The sequence below is a fragment of the Accipiter gentilis genome, chromosome 16 (assembly GCF_929443795.1).
Source record: "Accipiter gentilis chromosome 16, bAccGen1.1, whole genome shotgun sequence".
NCBI classification, from domain to species: Eukaryota; Metazoa; Chordata; class Aves; order Accipitriformes; family Accipitridae; genus Astur; species Astur gentilis.
In genome coordinates, this window is record NC_064895.1 from 24,585,093 (window position 1) to 24,603,072 (window position 17,980).

The 17,980-nt window shown below is 48.1% G+C and overlaps 2 protein-coding genes across 6 annotated transcripts; one reads left to right on the forward strand and one right to left on the reverse strand.

The window, feature by feature from the left end:
- The first annotated feature begins 313 nt into the window (after nt 1-313).
- PLA2G7 (phospholipase A2 group VII) lies at nt 314-17,386 on the forward strand. Of its 5 annotated transcripts, none has more exons than XM_049818564.1 (11): nt 314-456; nt 7,274-7,398; nt 9,686-9,836; nt 10,478-10,571; nt 11,112-11,180; nt 11,653-11,800; nt 13,268-13,381; nt 14,272-14,363; nt 14,808-14,981; nt 15,575-15,723; nt 16,103-17,386. In XM_049818564.1, the coding sequence occupies exons 2-11, from the start codon at nt 7,294-7,296 to the stop codon at nt 16,204-16,206; spliced, it is 1,200 nt and encodes a 399-aa protein (XP_049674521.1). In that variant the 5' UTR covers nt 314-456; nt 7,274-7,293; the 3' UTR covers nt 16,207-17,386. The 5 variants fall into 5 exon arrangements, with proteins under 5 accessions (XP_049674521.1, XP_049674519.1, XP_049674518.1 ...); XM_049818562.1 differs by lacking the exon at nt 314-456 and adding an exon at nt 5,563-5,586; XM_049818561.1 differs by lacking the exon at nt 314-456 and adding an exon at nt 6,271-6,352.
- On the reverse strand, nt 4,858-6,388 carry IMP3 (IMP U3 small nucleolar ribonucleoprotein 3). Its single transcript, XM_049818565.1, has one exon. It carries the CDS (start codon nt 6,371-6,373, stop codon nt 5,816-5,818), a length of 558 nt encoding a protein of 185 aa, XP_049674522.1. The 5' UTR covers nt 6,374-6,388; the 3' UTR covers nt 4,858-5,815.
- Nucleotides 17,387-17,980: the final 594 nt, after the last annotated feature.

Genomic DNA, 17,980 nt, shown 5'->3' on the forward strand with positions numbered 1-17,980 from the left:
GGTGGGGGTGGATTTTTTGGGGGGTGGTGGGGGTTTTTTTGGTTTTTTGTTTGTTTGTTTGTTTGGGGGTTTTTGTTTGGGGTTTTTTTTGGGGGGTGGGGGCAGATTTTTGGAGGTGGTTTTGTTTGTTTGTTTTTTGTTTGTTTGTGGGTTTGGGGTTTGGGGTGTTTTTTTTTTTTTTGGGGGGGGGGGGGGGTGGCTTCATGCCCCAAACTTTTTTTTTTTTTCCCAGGCCCAGGGAAGACTGCCTCATCCGCAAACTAAGGCAGAGTTTGGTCCCTCCCCTTCGGGGAGAGCCCGGCACTCGCTCTGCCTCCCAGCCCGACCTCCTCCGGCCGGAGCAGCCGCCTCCCACCCGGCTCCGGGGGGGTCCGGAGGGGGGACACGACCCGACCCGGGGGGACCCGCCTGCTCCTCCGGCCAGCGGGACCGGCCGGCCGGGACACCCCACGGCAGGTACGTGGAGCGCCGGGACCTGCTAAAAAAAGGGAAAAAGGGGCCGGGGGGGGGGAAACACGGCGGCATGAGAGGGGTTTTAAGGAGCCGGGGGGGTCTGCGCAGTCCCATGCGTGGCTTGGTAGGGGTCCGGCTCCCCGGCTTCAGCCTGCTCTTCCCGAAGTCTGTCCCCAACTTTCAGGGGTTCGTGCTTCTCCGCTTCCCCCCCCCGACACACACACACTTCCAGACCCTTTATCTGGCTTTAAATCCCTGCGTGTCCCCGCGGAGGGGTGGGATTCGCTGCAGGGGAGCGGAGGGTGGACGTGGGAGTTTGGCCGGAGTTCAGGGAAAAAAGGTGAATCGAGTTCTCCCACAAGGAAAAGTAACCGGACACGGCAGTGTGGGGGTGGGAAGCAGCAGTCCCAAGAGAAACTCAGACTAGTTGGAAGGGGGGAACAACAAAAAAAAAAAAAAAAAAAAAAAAAAAATCACAGCGAAGGTGATTAAACTCTGCTTCAGGCATCCCAGCATTAAGACGGGCAAAACCCAGGCAGCCCCACGCGTGCGCGGCTTTGAGCAGGGGTTTGGGTTAGGTGACCTCCAGCAGTCCTTCCCGACCTAAATTCTTCTGGGAGGTTAAGAGGGACACAGAGCGGGTTTGGGGTGCTCTGCCAGCCCAGCGTTCATCTCCCCCAAAGCCAGCACACACACGCAAGGTGGACGCCTGCACGGGACCCTGTGCCCCGGCTGCTGTTAGAGCCGGTGGGGGTTGAGACGGCAGTTTTAGGATGTGGTTCCCGGTGGGTTTTAAGCCCAGCGAGCTCGGATAGAGGTGACAAGGCAGCGGACGGTAACGTTAGTCGGATGAACGCGCCGGGAGAGCCTGCCTGTACTTTACCCCGAGACAAAACTATCTGAGGCTCTGCGGGAGCTGCAGGTGGTGGCTTTTCAGGGTAGGAACCGAGGGCGGCGATGCCGTCCAGACGTGGGCTCACCAACCCCGCTGACATGATTTACAGCAGCCGAGAAGCTGTTGTGACTTTACTGCTGGGGACACGTGGGATCCTCTAACGGGCAGCTCTGGCAGGAAACCAGAGATGCTCAAATCGCCGTCTCTGGCTGTCCTTAGTGGTCGGCCTCCCCCTTTTTCTCTGCCTGCTGGAGGTGAAACGCTTTATCTCTTCAAAATCAGCTAATATTAGGGGGGAGGGACCTTTCTGCGCTGAGGTCGTGCTTGCAGGGAAGTGAGAGGGGACATTCCCACGGGAGGGGGGGGGATACACTTGGATTTAGCCTTTGCATGCAGAAGCTCCAGTTTATGGGAAGCCTGAATCCAAGCGCCTCCTCCTGCTGACTCCAAAGCTGCTGCCTGCTGTTTCTACCTGATGTCCGCATGTCCTGACCACACAGCAGACAGGTTTTCCACCACCCAGGTCCTGCTTCAGGCCCAAACCAGCAAGCAAAGGGTCAGGAGAGTTGCTGCAGTGCCTAAACCGGGGCATTTAAGAGCAGGGACCAGAACTAGGGCTCCCGGGTAAATGCCGTCATAACACTTAGGGGTGCTTTTTCCCCAGACCTAGTGAATGTTGAAAAGTTTTGGTATCTGGGGTAGGGACTAAGGTGATCCCATGCCCCGCTGATGAGAAATGGCTCTTCGGTTCAATCTCCAGTGCCAAATCAGGCAGGGGACGTACTTAAAAGACGTTACTCAGAGCTCAGGAAGGGGACAGTGACACCTCCATCTGCTGGGGAATATCTCACCGTGCTACCGAGACGAGTGCATGGAAGTGCCCCGAGACGTGGCTGGGAGGCCCTGGCCTAACCCAGGATGCAGGAGCATCACCCAAAAGGGTGGGAATCGCCCAGCTCCACCATTGCTTCTCTCCATCTCTGCACCGCATCTTGGCAAGGGGGTCGTACGTCCTTCCCCGGTCCCGTGGGCCATCCGTGCTCACCGTGATGTGCTATCACTGAATTACCGAGGTTGGCATCACCTCTGCACCAAGCCACGCCGAGATGTCAGATGGAAGCATCCTTTAAGACATGCAGCATTCTTGTTTACTGGGGAAAAAAAAGCAGCTCAGATCAGTGGAAAAATACACATTTGCATTTTGGTGACAGCCTCAGCCATTTGCACCCTGCAACACAAAAGGCGTCAGTGTGAAGGCCTCTGCTTCAGCTCCCCCACATTCCCCGGGCTCAGCTCTCTCGCTCTGGCAGCCTTCAAATAAAGGACAAGCCAAGGTCAGGGGAAAAGAAAAAAAAAAAGAGAAAAAAGAAACAAGGGGGAAAAAAAAAAAAACCCACCTAAAACTGCAGGCCCTGGTAAAACCTCTATGCAAGCGAGAGCTCTTGCGTGGAAACTACTCACCGTTTGCTGCCCAGACCCCCCTGCAGCCCCTTCTTTCCTCGCTGGAGAAGCTGGCAGCCCTCCAGCCCCCAGCTGCTGGGACGGGCACTGGTGGAGGCGGCAGAGATCAGGTTTTGTCAGGCGCGGGGAGATCTCGCCCCGACACCAGCACCACCATCCTCTGTCCTCCTCCACCAGTAACTTCCCGCAAGGTTCGTGGAGATGCTGAGCTGCCTGAGGAACAGCAAACCCACTCCAGAAAGTGCTGGAAAGAAGCACAGTGACACCCACGACCCCGTCCTGCTGTTCTCACGTGCATAAGCTCTCCCACTGCAAGCCCCCGGAGCGCGGGAGGGGAGAATTTGCAGGATCTGGCCCCAAACAGCGCAACGCCAGATTGCCTCCTCGTGCCAGCTTGCACGGACCCGCGGAAGCTGCTGCGGATTTATACTGATGTTGGATCCAGCCTTGGAATTTAAAAAAAGGCCCCGTGTTTATCCAAGCGCTGGGAAAGGCTGTCAGAGCTGCTTCCTGCGCCCTTTCAATCCCCGGCTCCGGAGCCACTGCGGGAACTGCCCGGCGGCAGCCACAGCACGTCAGCTCTGGCAAACAAACTCAAACCCCCGAACTAAAGGTGAAAACATCGTTAAAGACGAGGAAGCCATCATCTGCCTGACTGCATTCGCCAGCAAGGACGTGGGCGTGCTGCTGTCAGATGCAGTTTCCATTTTCAGACTGAGATGACACCCTTTTTATCGCACGTGAAGCGAGCCCAGCTCTTGTCTGAGGCATGCGTGGACTCCAGCTGTTAAAAATTTAGGAGCAGGATGCTGATTTCAGGTCTCAGCTACTGTATAACCAGCAGGGCTGCAGAATTGCAGACTGAAGACACCACACACAGAGTCACATAAATGCACAGCCTGAGGCATGTCTTAAAAAGAATGTAAGAATGTGATTTCCAGTACGGCAGGAGGAGAGCAGGGGTGGTGGATGCCACGGTATCTGTAGGGAAATCAATTCCCACTGTTTAATTTAACAGCCTACAGGGTTTTGGGTTGTTTCCCTTCTGTCACAGATGTTGGAGGTGTACAGACAAGTGATGAAATGTTGGTTTAGGACAAAAAGAACAGGCTGATGGTGTAAACCGCAGAGGCTAACAGGCTGGAGGTTTGAGATTTCCTTTTCTGCTGTTCCTTTGAGAGCTGGACAAACAACTGGGCAGAGCAGCAGTTTAGCATCTGAGTAGTAAACTGCCCTGCACACGGCATGTCACCGTGCTGTTATTTACATTCTCCCAGAAGAGTAAAGCAGAGCAAACGCAGCATTTTTACCTGCACCTGACTTAGGCACCTTCTGAATTTCCCAAAGAATGATGACGTTTTTCTGGACAAAAGCTGTAAGAAAAGTCAAGTTTCAGGTGTGAAACATCTTTTCAGTTTGTATTTCTTACTATAAGCAAGGTGCATGCCCCAGGAAAAAGGTTTTTAAGGTGTTACAGGTGAAGCAAAGGGGTTTCCCCACTTCTTTTGTGTCCTTTTCGTAATATCTAGTATTGCTTTAACAGTTAATGCTTTGCTTAATACATTTGGCTTATGAGCCTGGTAGGAATTTTAACATTTAGTTTGCATTTTAAAAAACAGCCATAATATTTGATGACAATTTCTGGTCCTGATTCGATAACCCCCAAACACCCGTCACCTAGACAGCTTTCCCATTCAGGAATGCCACACTTCCCTGGATGCTGGGAAGCATCCACACCCAGAGCGGTGGCTGCAGCTGAACTCCAGCCCTTTGGTCTTGGGACAGGCAGTCACAGCTCCGCTCCTAAACCTCCTGCCAAATCCTTTTGTGGCCCTGAGTAAGGGAAAGAAAGCATTTCTAGCAAAAACCACTTTAGAACTTAGTAATAGCCTTATAGCTATCAAAAAAAAAAAAAAAGTTACATAAAAGAAGTTGCATAAAAAAAAAAAAAAAAGGCGTTTGCAAGATGGTTTACTGGAATATTTGAAAATGAGAAGAAATGCTCACAGAAACTACATTGTAAAATAGCACACACATTTCTTCAGCAATTTAAAACAACTGTTTTATTTTTGCTCTTCTGCTCTTTGTATCAAAGGGGAATAAAGTTCCCAAGAGCCCCAGAAGGCTTGAGGCTCCCCTCAGGTACTGATTTTTGTTTGGCTTATATGCAAAAGTTCCCCCCAGATTTGCAGTTAGTTAGGACAGCTTTTGCTCCAACGCCTCCCCGGTTACGTCCCGCTCCGTAAACGATGCCTGGTTGTCAGCTGGAACCCCACACAGCACAGATGCTGAACTCAGAGTATCAGACTTCCCTTTACGACTTCACAGGAAAATAATGTTGGCTTCTTTTTTTTTTTTTTGGTTTGTTGTTGTTTGTGTTTTTTTTTTTAAATTCTGGTTTGGGCTAAAACTTTTCCAGTTCCAGAACTGCAGCACGTGGCCTCCTTGTTTACCGCTGACCCCAACCAACCACCCCATTTCCCCCGTACACACGTTCCTCGGTATCACGAGGAAACCCTTCCAGAAGCAGCTCCTCCGGATACCGCGCGCCCGTCAGCTGCAGGAGGAACCGTCTCTCTTTCGGGACAACCTCTTCGACAGCCGGCCGCGAAGCTGCCCAACTCGGTCCTAAAAGAGCCGCTCGGCCAGGCGTAAAACCCCTTCCGGCAGCCATTATCAGCAGCCGAGCGCTTAAACCGGATCGCGTCCTCTCCTGCCGGCGGGCAGAGACCCTTCGGAGCGCTTTTGTGCTTTGCGGGACGTACGCGTCGACGGAGGTGGGTGCCGGAGCGTTCTTCTCGGGGCGACTTCTGCGGAAGGGACGTTTCCCCGCGGGGCACGAACGGAGCCGCGAGCTGCCAAAGGGGAGCGGGAGGCTGCCGGGAGCGAGTCCGTCTCCTCCTGGCTCCCGCTTCGGGAGCGCCGGGGCGGGTCGAAGCCCTCGACGGCGGCCCCCGCGCGTGTCCCCGAGGGGGCCGAGCAGAAGAGCGAGGCCGGGCAGGGGGCCTAGGCGGCCAGGTCGAAGTCGTCGCGCTCCTGGTTGTAGTCGAGCACCTTCTGCCGGAGGCGAGAGGCGTCCACCCAGGTGACGAAGTCCTCCACGGCGCGGGGGACGAGGAGCGCGGGGTCGGTGACCACCTCGGGCCCCACACGGACGTGGCCCTGCTCCACGAAGGTGACGGCGTGCCGCAGGTTCTGCGCCATCCGCAGCTTCACCAGCAGGCAGGGCAGGCGCCGGCGGCAGAAGGCGGCGGCCGACAGGTTCTCGCAGACGGCCAGCGACCGCCGGCTGCTCACCAGCCCCAGCCCGTAGAGCTTCTCCAGCAACGCGGCGGCGCAGCGGGCGCGGAAGGCGGCGCTGGCCGGCCCCAGGTCGCGGAGGCGGCGGGCCAAGGCGCGGACGGTGCGGGCCAACGCTTTGTACTGCACGTAGTCCTCCCGACGACCCAGCCGGTACCGCCGCAGCGCCTTCACCTCGGCCAGGCTCCCCCCCGACGCCTCCCAGCTCACCAGCTCCAGCCGCCGCAGCAGCTTCTGCTCGTGGTACTTCAGCTTCCGCACCATCTTGGGGACGCGGCCGGCTCCGCGCCGCCGGCCTACCCCCCGCCCTTTCCGGGGAGGAGCGCCCGCGCTCCGCCCTGCCGCCGCCGCCTGCGCTTTCTCCGCCGCCCCGGCCCGGCCCCTCCCGGCCCGGCGCGGCGCCGCGGAGGCTCCCGGGCCTGGCGGTGCGCAGGGGGATGGCCCGCGGCTCTCCTCCAGGCTGCGCCGGGGGAGGAGGCCGAGGCCGCTGAAACACGCCGGGCCTTGAGGGGCGGGGGATGGCGCCGGCTGCCTCGTCCGGGATGCGGCGGGTTCCCCCTCCTGCGCTCCGCCGGAGCGAGCCTGGCTCGGAGCTGTCGGCCCAGGTACGGGCCGGGGGCGCTCAGGCCTTCCCAGCCACCCCTCCTGCACCGGCGAGCCCGGCCGTTTCTCCCCGGGGATGGCGTCCAAGGCCTCGGCGGGCCGGTTTGTGTCGACCCGGCGGCTGCAAAAACTTCCCTCTCTGCCCCTCCTGCGAGGAGGAGCGGCCCTCGGTCGGTCGTAGCCCGGCAGGGAGGGAACGGCCTTCGGCTCTCCCAAGGAAACTCGGCCGCTCCTGGGCTCACGCTTCCCTCCTGGAGCCGGGCTGCTACCTCGGCCTGCCCAAGTGCCACCGCCCCGTCCCCAGCCAAACGTCCCCTCCCCGGCTTTCTGGTGGGCGCACGGCGTTAACAGCCTGACCCTGGGGATTCTGGACGCCCTGCTCCAAGGAAATCCCCGCGGTGGAGCAGGTCGGGTTGGCGACTCGGGATTTCCGATTCTTGGTCGGGCTCAGCCTCGAATTTCCCGCTCCTGGGTGTTTAACGCGCGGCGTGTTTTTCAGGGTAGGCGATCTGGTCACGCAGGCCGTGGCGGTCTCCTGATTTGCTCCGTGTTTTTCCCCAGGTGTGTGGGTGAAGGCACCAATGGACATGGGGAGCAGCAGCACTGAGAAGTTTTACAGGATCCCCGAAGGAAAGGGACCGCACTCGGTTGGATGTACAGACCTGATGACAGAAAATGCAGTCGAGGTAAGTCTGTCCGTCCTTCCTCCTCTGGATTTGAGCCACGATGTTAGCGAAACGACTTGCTGTAGTTTTACAGAGGAATCAGACAGAAGGTCTGGTCTCTGTGCAGGGATGCTCCGCGGCTGACACTCACAGCTGAGTTTTCTGTCCTCTCCGTCCCAGTGTAGGATGTGTACTGGGCATTTACCAGACGGATATAACCTGCAAGCCTTCCCTGTGGCTGCTTCCTCCCTCCTCCTAATACCCTTGCCTTCCTGACTCCCTTACGCAAGATACTGCAGAGAAACTGTGTCCTTCTGGGACACGCGGGGTTCTTCCCACCCACCCCACCGCTCTCTTCTGCACCTGGGCTCCTGGGGAGACTCCACACGCGGTCTCTGTGACTGTAGCTGTTCTCACCGCAAAGATCCCAACGGGATTTGGCAGGGGTGGGTGATGAGGGTATGTAGTGTTTCAGCTGCAGGGGAAAGCATGAGATGTCTTCTCAAAGTTTTATCTATCTGAAAAAGAACAGGATGCCAATTCTGCAAGTGGTTAGCACAGAGAGAAGCCACGAAAAGAAGATGGGGCCAGGAAACAGCCAGCTAACTTCTGGGTTTCCATTTCAAATCCTCTTGCTTTTTGATTTTCCTATGGGAATACACCTGCATTTACACTGTGGTCTTACTCCTCAGACTAGCCAGGTGTGGTGGAACTTGTGATCAGTTTGTAGTGGTTATTCATACGTTTTCCTTTACTGAGTTTACTCTGTATTAGCAAAAAGAAGCGATTAGTTTCTCTTTGCAGTCAGCCCATGTGTTTTCCTTAGATAAGCAATCTGTATACTTACAGTTCTCTCAGGCATAGAGAATGAACGTCTTTTGCTTTCTGGGTAAGCAGTTAGTCACCTGAGGAGGTTCACTGGGTTTATTCTGGGATCAAATTAGAATCATTACCAGTATGGATGAAGGTTTGACGGTTTCTTCCTTTGTGTCAAAGGTTGATTTAAGTTTGATAAGTAAATAGAAACAAGATTCATTAAACGAACTTTTGGTACACATTGCGTATGAAACTGATAAATTGGTGTTCAAGAAACCAGACTTTATTCCAAAACTCACGTTCTTTTTGGCCCTAGACTTAACGTGTTAAAACAAAAGTACAGTTGGAGCAAGACAGTGAATTTGAATAGTGTGTTGCAAATGCCCTTGCAAACGGGGAAGTGAGAATGCTGATTACATACGGTTCATCTGCCAGGGGGTCTGCTTTAAGGTGTGCCGTTGGTACGTTGCTGCTGTCTGCGTAGGAAAAATACTGGCAAGGTGGTATGGAGGGTCCACGTGAATGTGGGAAGCTTGGGTGGTTTCCTGGAAGACCTGGAGTGCAGACAGTAAAACAAGATTCAAATCAGTGGTAAGAAACAGAGGCAGATAAAACAAAAGTTAACAAAGTGAACAAAAATTGTTAAAAAAAGTTAACAAAACTGTGTTTAGAAAGATGGACCATTACAGACTTGTAAACATCTTGATGAGGAGGAAGAACAATATATTGCGCTCCTTTGCTGTGCAGCTGCCCCAGAGCTTTGCTGACAGCCTCTTGCTCAGTTTAGCCAGGAACACTATAGCCATGTTGAGACCATGCCCCTGACTCTACCCGCATCTTCTCTGCTGGACCGCACTTCTAGAAACTAGTCTCAGGGTAAAACTTGTCTTGTTAACCTAGTGGAAAAATATACTTGTAGGAGGGTCTGTTTTTCCCCCCAGTCTAGCAAGCTGAATTGGGTCAGTAACAGCTCCATGAGACTTACTGGTGTAAGGAAAGCAGTGACAGCTCCCAGCTGGAAGCGTGAAGGGGACACAGTCACCCCTCTTAAACTGATCAAACTGCATCATCGTATCATTCCCCGAAGGGAGGCATAGTGAGGAAGACAGAAGAAAAGATCCAGCAAGATGTAGAAATGGAGCAAATAGGTAGTGAGTGTAATGATTAACTTTATTAAATGGAGCATTTTGAATTAGCCATAGGCTAACCTGGAGAAGGTGACATGTGTCTCTGCCTGGATGCCAACAGTCATGCTACTTTAAATTCACTGCAGGGACAAAAAGATAGTGACATAGGATTGGCATCAAAGCCTGTATAGGATAATAATTTTCTCAGGAGAGTCTCTTAATTCTCTCGAGCTGTCATTCCTGCATCTGAAGCCCTTGACAGAAATGCTTTTATCTTCCTTTTTCACTGCTATATATATATATATATATATATATATAAAAATACCAATCTTTCTTATTTTTTTTTTCTTCCCTCCTAATCCCAGGGAAGCTTCTTGCGCCTATATTATCCATCATGCAATGCCACAGATAATGAAGAGGCACCATGGATTCCAGATAAAGAGTACTATCAGGGACTCTCTGACTTCCTTAATATGTACCGAGTTGTAGGAGAAAGGCTTTTCCAGTACTATGTTGGTAAGACTGGTTTTGGTTTTATTCCTTGACTAATGCAAGGGCATGAGCTCTGTATGCAGGTCATTGCCTCACTGCTCCGTGAGTAGTGTGTTATTGCTGCAGGACAAAAAAAAATAGTTTTTCCCAAAGAAGTATGTTTGTTTGAGATGGGTTTGTGTAGGGAGGCTCAATGATGAATGTGACACAGTTCTCAGGCAGACCCGCAGACCCACAATCCCAAACTGCTATGAATAGGAGCGTCTGGGCAATTTGCTCTAGGAAGAGCTCGGGCGAGCTGCGCCTATGTGTTGGGCTTTAAATCCCACAGGGAAATGTGCAAATACATAAAGATCAGATAGATACTAAGGTCTGAATACCAACCTGACTATTCTTGAAAATCTGTTCTTGTAGGGTTTAAGAGGTGTAGGCCTTGTGCTAGGCTGTGGATGAAGGAGGAGAAGGAAAGTATCTTCTGCCAAGTAGAAAGTATTTTCAGAAACAGCTCTGTATTTGTCTTCTGTATTTTAAGGATGAGATTTGGTACCTTACCTTCAGATGACCGCTCTGAAATCAGCGGTCACCAGATTCTCGGATCTCTCCCACAGGAACAAATGCTTTCTCTCATTTCAGTAATAATGACATACACTTCGATTTTTATCTAGGTTCAGTGACCTGTCCTGCAAAGTCAAATGCTGCCTTTAAGCCAGGAGAAAAATACCCACTCCTTGTTTTTTCCCATGGACTCGGAGCTTTTCGGTAATTGTGCAGTTTGCTGACAAACTAGTTTTGTTGTCTATGGAGACAAGCAGTCTCCAAGGATGGTTCTGAACAGATTTTCAGTAGGGGAGTGAGATCCCCGTGAAGGTGAAACAGGTGTGAAGAACAGGCTGCTGTGTATCAGTATGCCTCCACTGAAATCAACAGCAGTAAATAACAGCAGGCTTGATTTATTTATTTGTGTTTTCCCTGTGTGTTTTAGGGGTGAAGGTATTTACCGATCCATAAGCATGTTGTAAAGATTAGCTAGTTGATTTTTGGACAGCTCTTTGAAGATGCAAAGTGTCATATGTGCTACTTTTAAAAATCATTAGCATTTTTCTTTCTGAATAGATAGTAAAACAGTAACAAGACTGTGTGAACAGGCTTTGGTGACTAGCATACAAAAGCCTGCTCTACTGGCTAGCAAATTCAAACAGAAGAAATAGCACATACGTAGTGTGGTCCACATTGAAAGAGCAGTGTAACTGGAATAATTATGTATGCACGTGTATCACTAGAGTGTGGTTTTAATTGCAGGACGATCTATTCTGCTATTTGCATAGAGATGGCTTCCCAGGGCTTTATAGTGGCTGCTGTGGAGCACAGGTGCGTATACTGCACGTTTTTGAGTTCTGATGGAAAGAAACTTTCTGACATTGAATAGAATGTTATTTATTCCAAAGAAGAACTTATGATTTTTTTTTAAAAGAAAAACTAGTATATCTTCTTCAGCCCTGCCCACACCTGCCATTTCTCTAGCTCAACTCTTACCTAATCAAAGGGGATTTGCTTAAATAAGCCCTTGAATGAACAGTACCATGGTAGATATTGTTCGTCATTCTTCAGGCATGCTGTTTTTCTCTCTCTTATTGTTAGAACCTGAAGAATATAAAGGAGGTGGGAGTTTTGGTGGGGTTATTGCGTTATTTAGAAAGTCTGTCTACGCTCAGTTGTGACTGCAGCAGCACTGGTTGGTAGCTTGGATCTCTTGAGATAAGTGAAATCTAAAACTTTGGCTGACTTCATCCCAAACCAAATGGAAAACATCCCCAGAACTAACCTTTTGTTGATATTACAGAGATGAATCTGCTTCAGCAACATATTACTGTAAAAAAAAGTCTGTTTCTGAACCACAGGAAGAGTCTACATCAAACACAGAGAAGGAGTGGATCTACTACAGGAAACTAAAAGCTGGAGAGGAGGAGCGTTGTTTGCGCCATAAGCAGGTACTCATCCTAGGTCTGTGCTCTGGGAAGTGAGGCAGGAGTGCTGTGTTTAGGACTAACTAGCAGACTCTTCCCTTTGGCCATGTCTGCAGTCTTCTGCCGTGACTCAGGGGATATATAAAAATACATCAAGTCCTATGTTCCTGAAGACAGGAAAGCCAACAACAGCTTTCTTCGGAGCATAAACTACTTCTTCAGCAAAGCTTTCTCATGAGGTTGCACTGTGGAGCTTAGTCAGCTGTTTCTCCTCTGGCTCCACTCAACTTTCTGTTTCTTCCCTGTGTCTTCACGCTTTTGCTGCCCAGCCCAGTCTTCAAATGACACAGAGTTGAATTCAGATGTTTGTGTGGTCTTAGGCTTGCTCCAGCTTTTGTTTACTGTTGGATAGCAGGATGAATCATGGCTGTTCTAAGGGGGGTGTTTGCTTCATCGTCTCCAACACACTTGAATGTGGTTTATAGCAATGTAAACAATGCAAACTTCCTGATTATAAGCAGTATCCGTGCTAGATGTGATACGGCCGTACTGACGAGCTCCTCCAAGCATAGACTTGACCTTTAAAATATGGGAGTGTTTTCTTCCAGCTAATGCAAACTCAGCCAGGGAGGTGTTTCTCTTTATCTCCCTGGGCCATACAGACAGCAGTACCATTGTCATTTCCTGTGTGCATACAACATCCTACTTATGAGTATAAATATGTAATGTCTGAGCTTGCAAATAACCTCCAGAAGCTGTTGACTGCAAATTTTACTAGCAGAGAAGTCAGGAGATTGAGATTTATTTGAAATTCAGTGATGCACAGACATCTTGCTGGCTGCCTACATGCTGCGGTTCCCAAGGACGCTACTGGTTTTTGGTTCTTTTTGAACCTTTTCTTTCACTGACACATCAAAGTCAAAAAGACTTCTTACACTGAACAATGAAAATGTTTATTTGCAACAGCTTTACTACAGTTTTTCAAGAATATGTATGTATATAAAACAGGAAGGGCTTCTTGGCTCTTTCTTATTTTGGGTTTGTCCAGTGTAAAGACCATTTCAAAGCTATTGTGCAGATGGAGCAAGTGATGTAATGACATTTGCTCATCAGAGTGAACATGAGGAGGAGCAGCAAGTCAGCCTTCCTTGTAGTTGTGTTAACTTAAGCCTTTGCAAATCCCAACAGCCCCTTCTCAGAGCAGTGACAGGACGAAGGAGTTGAAGGTCTTTGGCGCATGTTATAGGGATAAATTCTTCCACGTGCAGAGGATCTATGCAAGAGCTTAAACTCTTTGGACCTCCAAAAGTTAGTTTTGTTGTTGGTCAGACCTTGTCAAAGTTCTGTTTTACAGCTCCATTCTGCAGTTCAGAATAGTCATTACTGTATCAGACACTTGTGGGGGAAAAAAAATATCAGACTAAGGTCTTGTGTCCAAAGGTCCAGCAAGCCTAGCAGTTGTCTGATAATTCCTTCCACTACTCTCCCCAGGTGCAGCAAAGAGCACAGGAGTGTATCAAAGCTCTCGATCTCATTCTTAAAATCAATTCGGGAGAGAAAGTAATGAATGTACTAAATTCAAACTTTGACTGGAATAGCCTAAAGGTGAGTGAAAGGTGGTAACTGCATTTTGTTAAATGCCTAATAATGCTTCTGGTTTCCCTCTTCCATTTCTAAACTGGTTCCTGTAAACTGTTGTCATGGTTTAACCCCAGTGTTGTCGTGGTTTAACCCCAGGCGGTAACTAAGCACCATGCAGCTGCTCGCTCACTCCCCACCCACCCAGTGGAATGGGGAAGAGAATCGGGGGAAAAAAAACCAAAAGTAAAACTCATGGGTTGAGATAAGGACAGTTGTAATAGAACAGAAAGGAAGAAACTAATAATAACAATAATAAAATGACAATAATAATAATAAAAGAATTGGAACATACAAAACAAGTGATGCACAATGCAATTGCTCACCACTTGCCGACCGATGCCCAGTTAGTTCCTAAGCAGCGATCCCCCTGGGCCAACTCCCCCCAGTTTATATACTGGGCATGATGTCCCATGGTATGGAATACCCCTTTGGCCAGTTTGGGTCAGGTGTCCTGGCTGTGTCCTCTCCCAACTTCTTGTGCCCCTCCAGCTTTCTCGCTGGCTGGGCATCAGAAGCTGAAAAATCCTTGACTTGGTATAAACACTACTTAGCAACAACTGCAAACATCAGTGTGTTATCAACATTCTTCTTGTACTAAATCCAAACCATAACACTATGCCAGCCACTAGGAAGAAAATTAACTCTATCCCAGCCAAAACCAGGACAACTGTTCTGAAGATTACACCGTAGATCTGTGAACATATTTTCAGGTCATCCCAAGCTGGATAGATAGTAATGGAGCTGAAAGGATGCTCTTCCTACTTCAGTAGGATCTATTGCCTAAAAATTTATTCCCTTTAAAAAAAAAAGTTTGGGAAAGAAAGTTTCTCACAGCACCTGATTTTTTTTGACAGGATTCTGTTGATACTAGCAGAATAGCTGTGATGGGACACTCTTTTGGTGGTGCTACAGTTATTGAAAGTCTCAGCAAAGAAATAAGATTCAGGTAAGTATGCAAAACAAGGTGAGAGACTTCTGGCACTTGAGAGGTCTGAAGCAGGGGACCTCACCTGAGATTCCCCAACTACTAATTAGCTCTTGAAGAACAAGTTTTGTTTGGCGTGTCTTGTTTTTTCAAGTCATGCTTCTTTGAACTGTGGGGATGTGGTGGAACATGATAGCTGTATCATATTATATCATGATACTGTGGGACCCTGCAGAAGCTCCTGTGCCCAGCTGCACCTAGCAATGGAGACCAACAAATGCAATAATGGATTAATTCTCTTCCCCCGGAGTAGAAATCATCTTGAAACAAAATGATTCATTAACCTGTTGATCTGTTAGGTGTCAGAGAGTTTCACTTTCCCATGTCTCCTGCAAATCAAAGCATGCTGACAATTTCCATACAAAGCTTTCTGCTTCTGTGACAATATCCAGTTGTTTTTGACAGGTGTGGCATTGCCCTCGATGCATGGATGCTTCCAGTAGGTGATGACATTTACCAAAACAGTGTCCAGCAACCGCTGCTTTTTATCAACTCTGAAAAATTCCAGTGGGCTGATAATATCTTAAAGATGAAGAAGCTCAGCTCCAATGACACAAACAAGAAAATGATCACTATCAAGTAAGAGTCCAAGATCCATCACTTCTGTGGTTGAGGATGAATCTTTACTCTTATTAGAGCTGTTCAGTTACACATAACCGCAGAAAGACAGACAGTCCCTACTTCCTCATGGCCCAGGTTTTCACTGCATGTTTAAATTAGATGGCAGTACGTCCCCCACAGTGGAGACAGAGACTTCCCTCAAAGCAGCCAGTAACCCTAAGTTTAAGATGCTCCAAGGTGTGCATTCTGGCCCAGGGGCACAAGTTTTGCTCTGGGCCTCATGCATCCTCTGCGTTTGAACACTTTAAACAGCCTTTTGGCTGCAGTGATGCACTCACTTAGTGAAAGCACTGCGTAGCAGGGAGTGGGTGGCTCTATAATCCACCTCAGAGCAGAGACAACTTGAAGTTTTGCCAAGCCTACTCTTTGTTGCCGTTGCAGTTGTAGTTACTTACAGTAAGCATGTACAAAACTTCCTCCCTTCTGTGGTTAGGACAGAATTTACTGCTGTGTATGACTCTTTGTCTTTGAAGAAGTCTGTGCAACCCATGGCATCTTTTGATCAGATGACTGCATTCTGATGAGCCTGTTGATCATTGTTCTATTTGCAGGGGGTCAGTACATCAGAGCTTTCCTGACTTTACCTTTGTGAGCGGAGAAATCATTGGAAGATTTTTCAAATTAAAAGGAGAAATAGATCCCAATGAAGCTATTGATATAAGCAATCATGCTTCATTAGCCTTCCTGCAGAAACATTTGAGTAAGTATCTATTTACATCAAAGTACAAAGTTAAATTAACACTTAATTCCTATGCAGCTTTTTATATAACTGTTCTGTTTAGAGCAAGATCAAAAGTAAGTGTGTCAGGAAAGTTTAAGTAGAAGAAACAACAGTCTGACTCTGTTTCTAGAGGTTTGTTAGTTACTTTTGTAATCTAAGCAACTCGGAGGAGGAACATTGCAGTTTTGTTCTAAAACGTAAAAACCTAGAGTGTCATTTTTCCCTTCTTAAAACATCATGCCTCCCCTACTTTGCCAGGTTGATTCATCTGTCCAATAGTTTAATTTTTCAGTGTAGCTTTACAAAAAGCTGACTGCTTTATTCATTACCATTTAGGGATTTTTTCTCCATTTCATAGGTCTTAAGAATGATTTCGACAAGTGGGATTCTCTTGTGGATGGCATAGGACCCAATGTTATTCCTGGTACCAATATTGACTTATCTCCAGCTGAACCGGAATAAGGAATACAAAGAAGTACTGAAAATGCCACAGACATCAGGACACTAACACTGGCCACCTACACAGCTTTTGGGATGTGGAACAACAACAAAAAAAAAATAAGGCATTAGGTTACATTATCATGTAGAGAGATTTTAGTTCAAATGAGTTAGTGGGATTCTCTGAAATACTGCAACAGGGGGGGAATCAATTAATGGCAATTTAAATGCTTTCTGGTTTTGACTTAGAATCAAGTCTGCAGAGAGAGAGATTAAGCTCCAAGGAATTCAACTGGAGTTCTGCTTACTAAGTTTTAAGTCAGTTTGCATCCAGCAAGCCTTTTTTTCAATATAAAAAAAAACCAACTTCGTTATTTAATTACTTAATATTTCAGCTGTGCTCTGACAACAGCTGCAAGTTGGAGAAAGTTTTTCCTCCTGCTAGTCAGTGAGGTACAAGTGGAAGGTGATCTTCAAAACTATCTTATTTTAATAAGAGTCATGGTAAAAGGTACAGGAAGTAGTTTAAGGTAACAGCAGAGAAAGGTGTTTGTTCGGACACAGGACTTCTCATATGAACTTAATCCACTTATATTTAAAATGTGTTTACTGCCATACTTGGAGGAGGTTTCCATTCCAAAAGCTGCTGAAATGGTCACTCTTGTTGTAGCAACTGTGATTTCCCTTAGGCAAAGCTCCCAGCAGTGCCTCTCTTGTTAATCTCTGTATTACCACTATCTATCAGTCATACTGTTGTAGGTGAAATTACAGAAGAGATGTGTCACTTCTACCACTCCCTTTAAAAAGGGGTATGTAAGCATTGCTTGATCATCTTGATGTTGCTTATGGTTACAATACTCTCTAGACACTCATCTTTTTCCAGGTACTAGCATTGCTGTCTGTATCTGTAAGTAGAAGCAGTTGACTATGTGGTAGGCTAAAGGCGGCTCTGATGTTTAGAGCAGAACTCTTTAAAGCTGCCACATGGAAGGGTGACTTCTAAATGAATAAGCCTTGCAAAAGAGGGACTACTTCTTACTGTAGCCTGTTTGTTTCAAAATCAGGTTACAAAAAAAAACCTGAAGTGGAACAAGGAAAGCAGTTAACAGTGTAATAAATATTTATATAATCTGTGATCTTAACATGAGATTGCAACAATATCTAAGACCTGTTTTCAGAATTTAATTAAATTCTCTCCAGCCTACCACCATGTAGTGTCTCTATTAAGGGAATAAACATGCAAGTGTTTCTCTTGCTGACTATGCACTAACAATTGAGATCTGCTGTGATACTCACCCAGACTATCACACTCAGATCTTGGGTTCATCAGTCACTATGGCAGCATGACAAATCCATAGCCTCTGAAGAGGAGGAAGCAGCTATGTTACACAGGAACATAGAACAGGACTATAAAATAGAAGCCCCTTTTCAACACAGGAGGAGGAACACAAAAGGTGAAATAACACAGCTGCAGCTTAAGGAGAAGTCCTTACCGCACTGTACACATGCAGCAGCAAAACCATTCTAGGTGGTCTGCTTCATATATATAGGCAAAGCTTCATCTTTCATTAGTGCAATTAAGACCATGTCATAAATACAAGTTCTGTTTTGTACATGACTGTATGATGTTTCAAAGCATTCACAATACAATAGCTCACAGTGCTCTAGAGAGCTGTTTAGGGTCAGACCCAGTAACTGCAGAATGTGCATAGCTACATCTAACTGCAGTAGTACACTTGAAGATACTCAGTACGTGCACAGCATTTGGGCTTATGCATAGGGAAAGAACACATGTCAT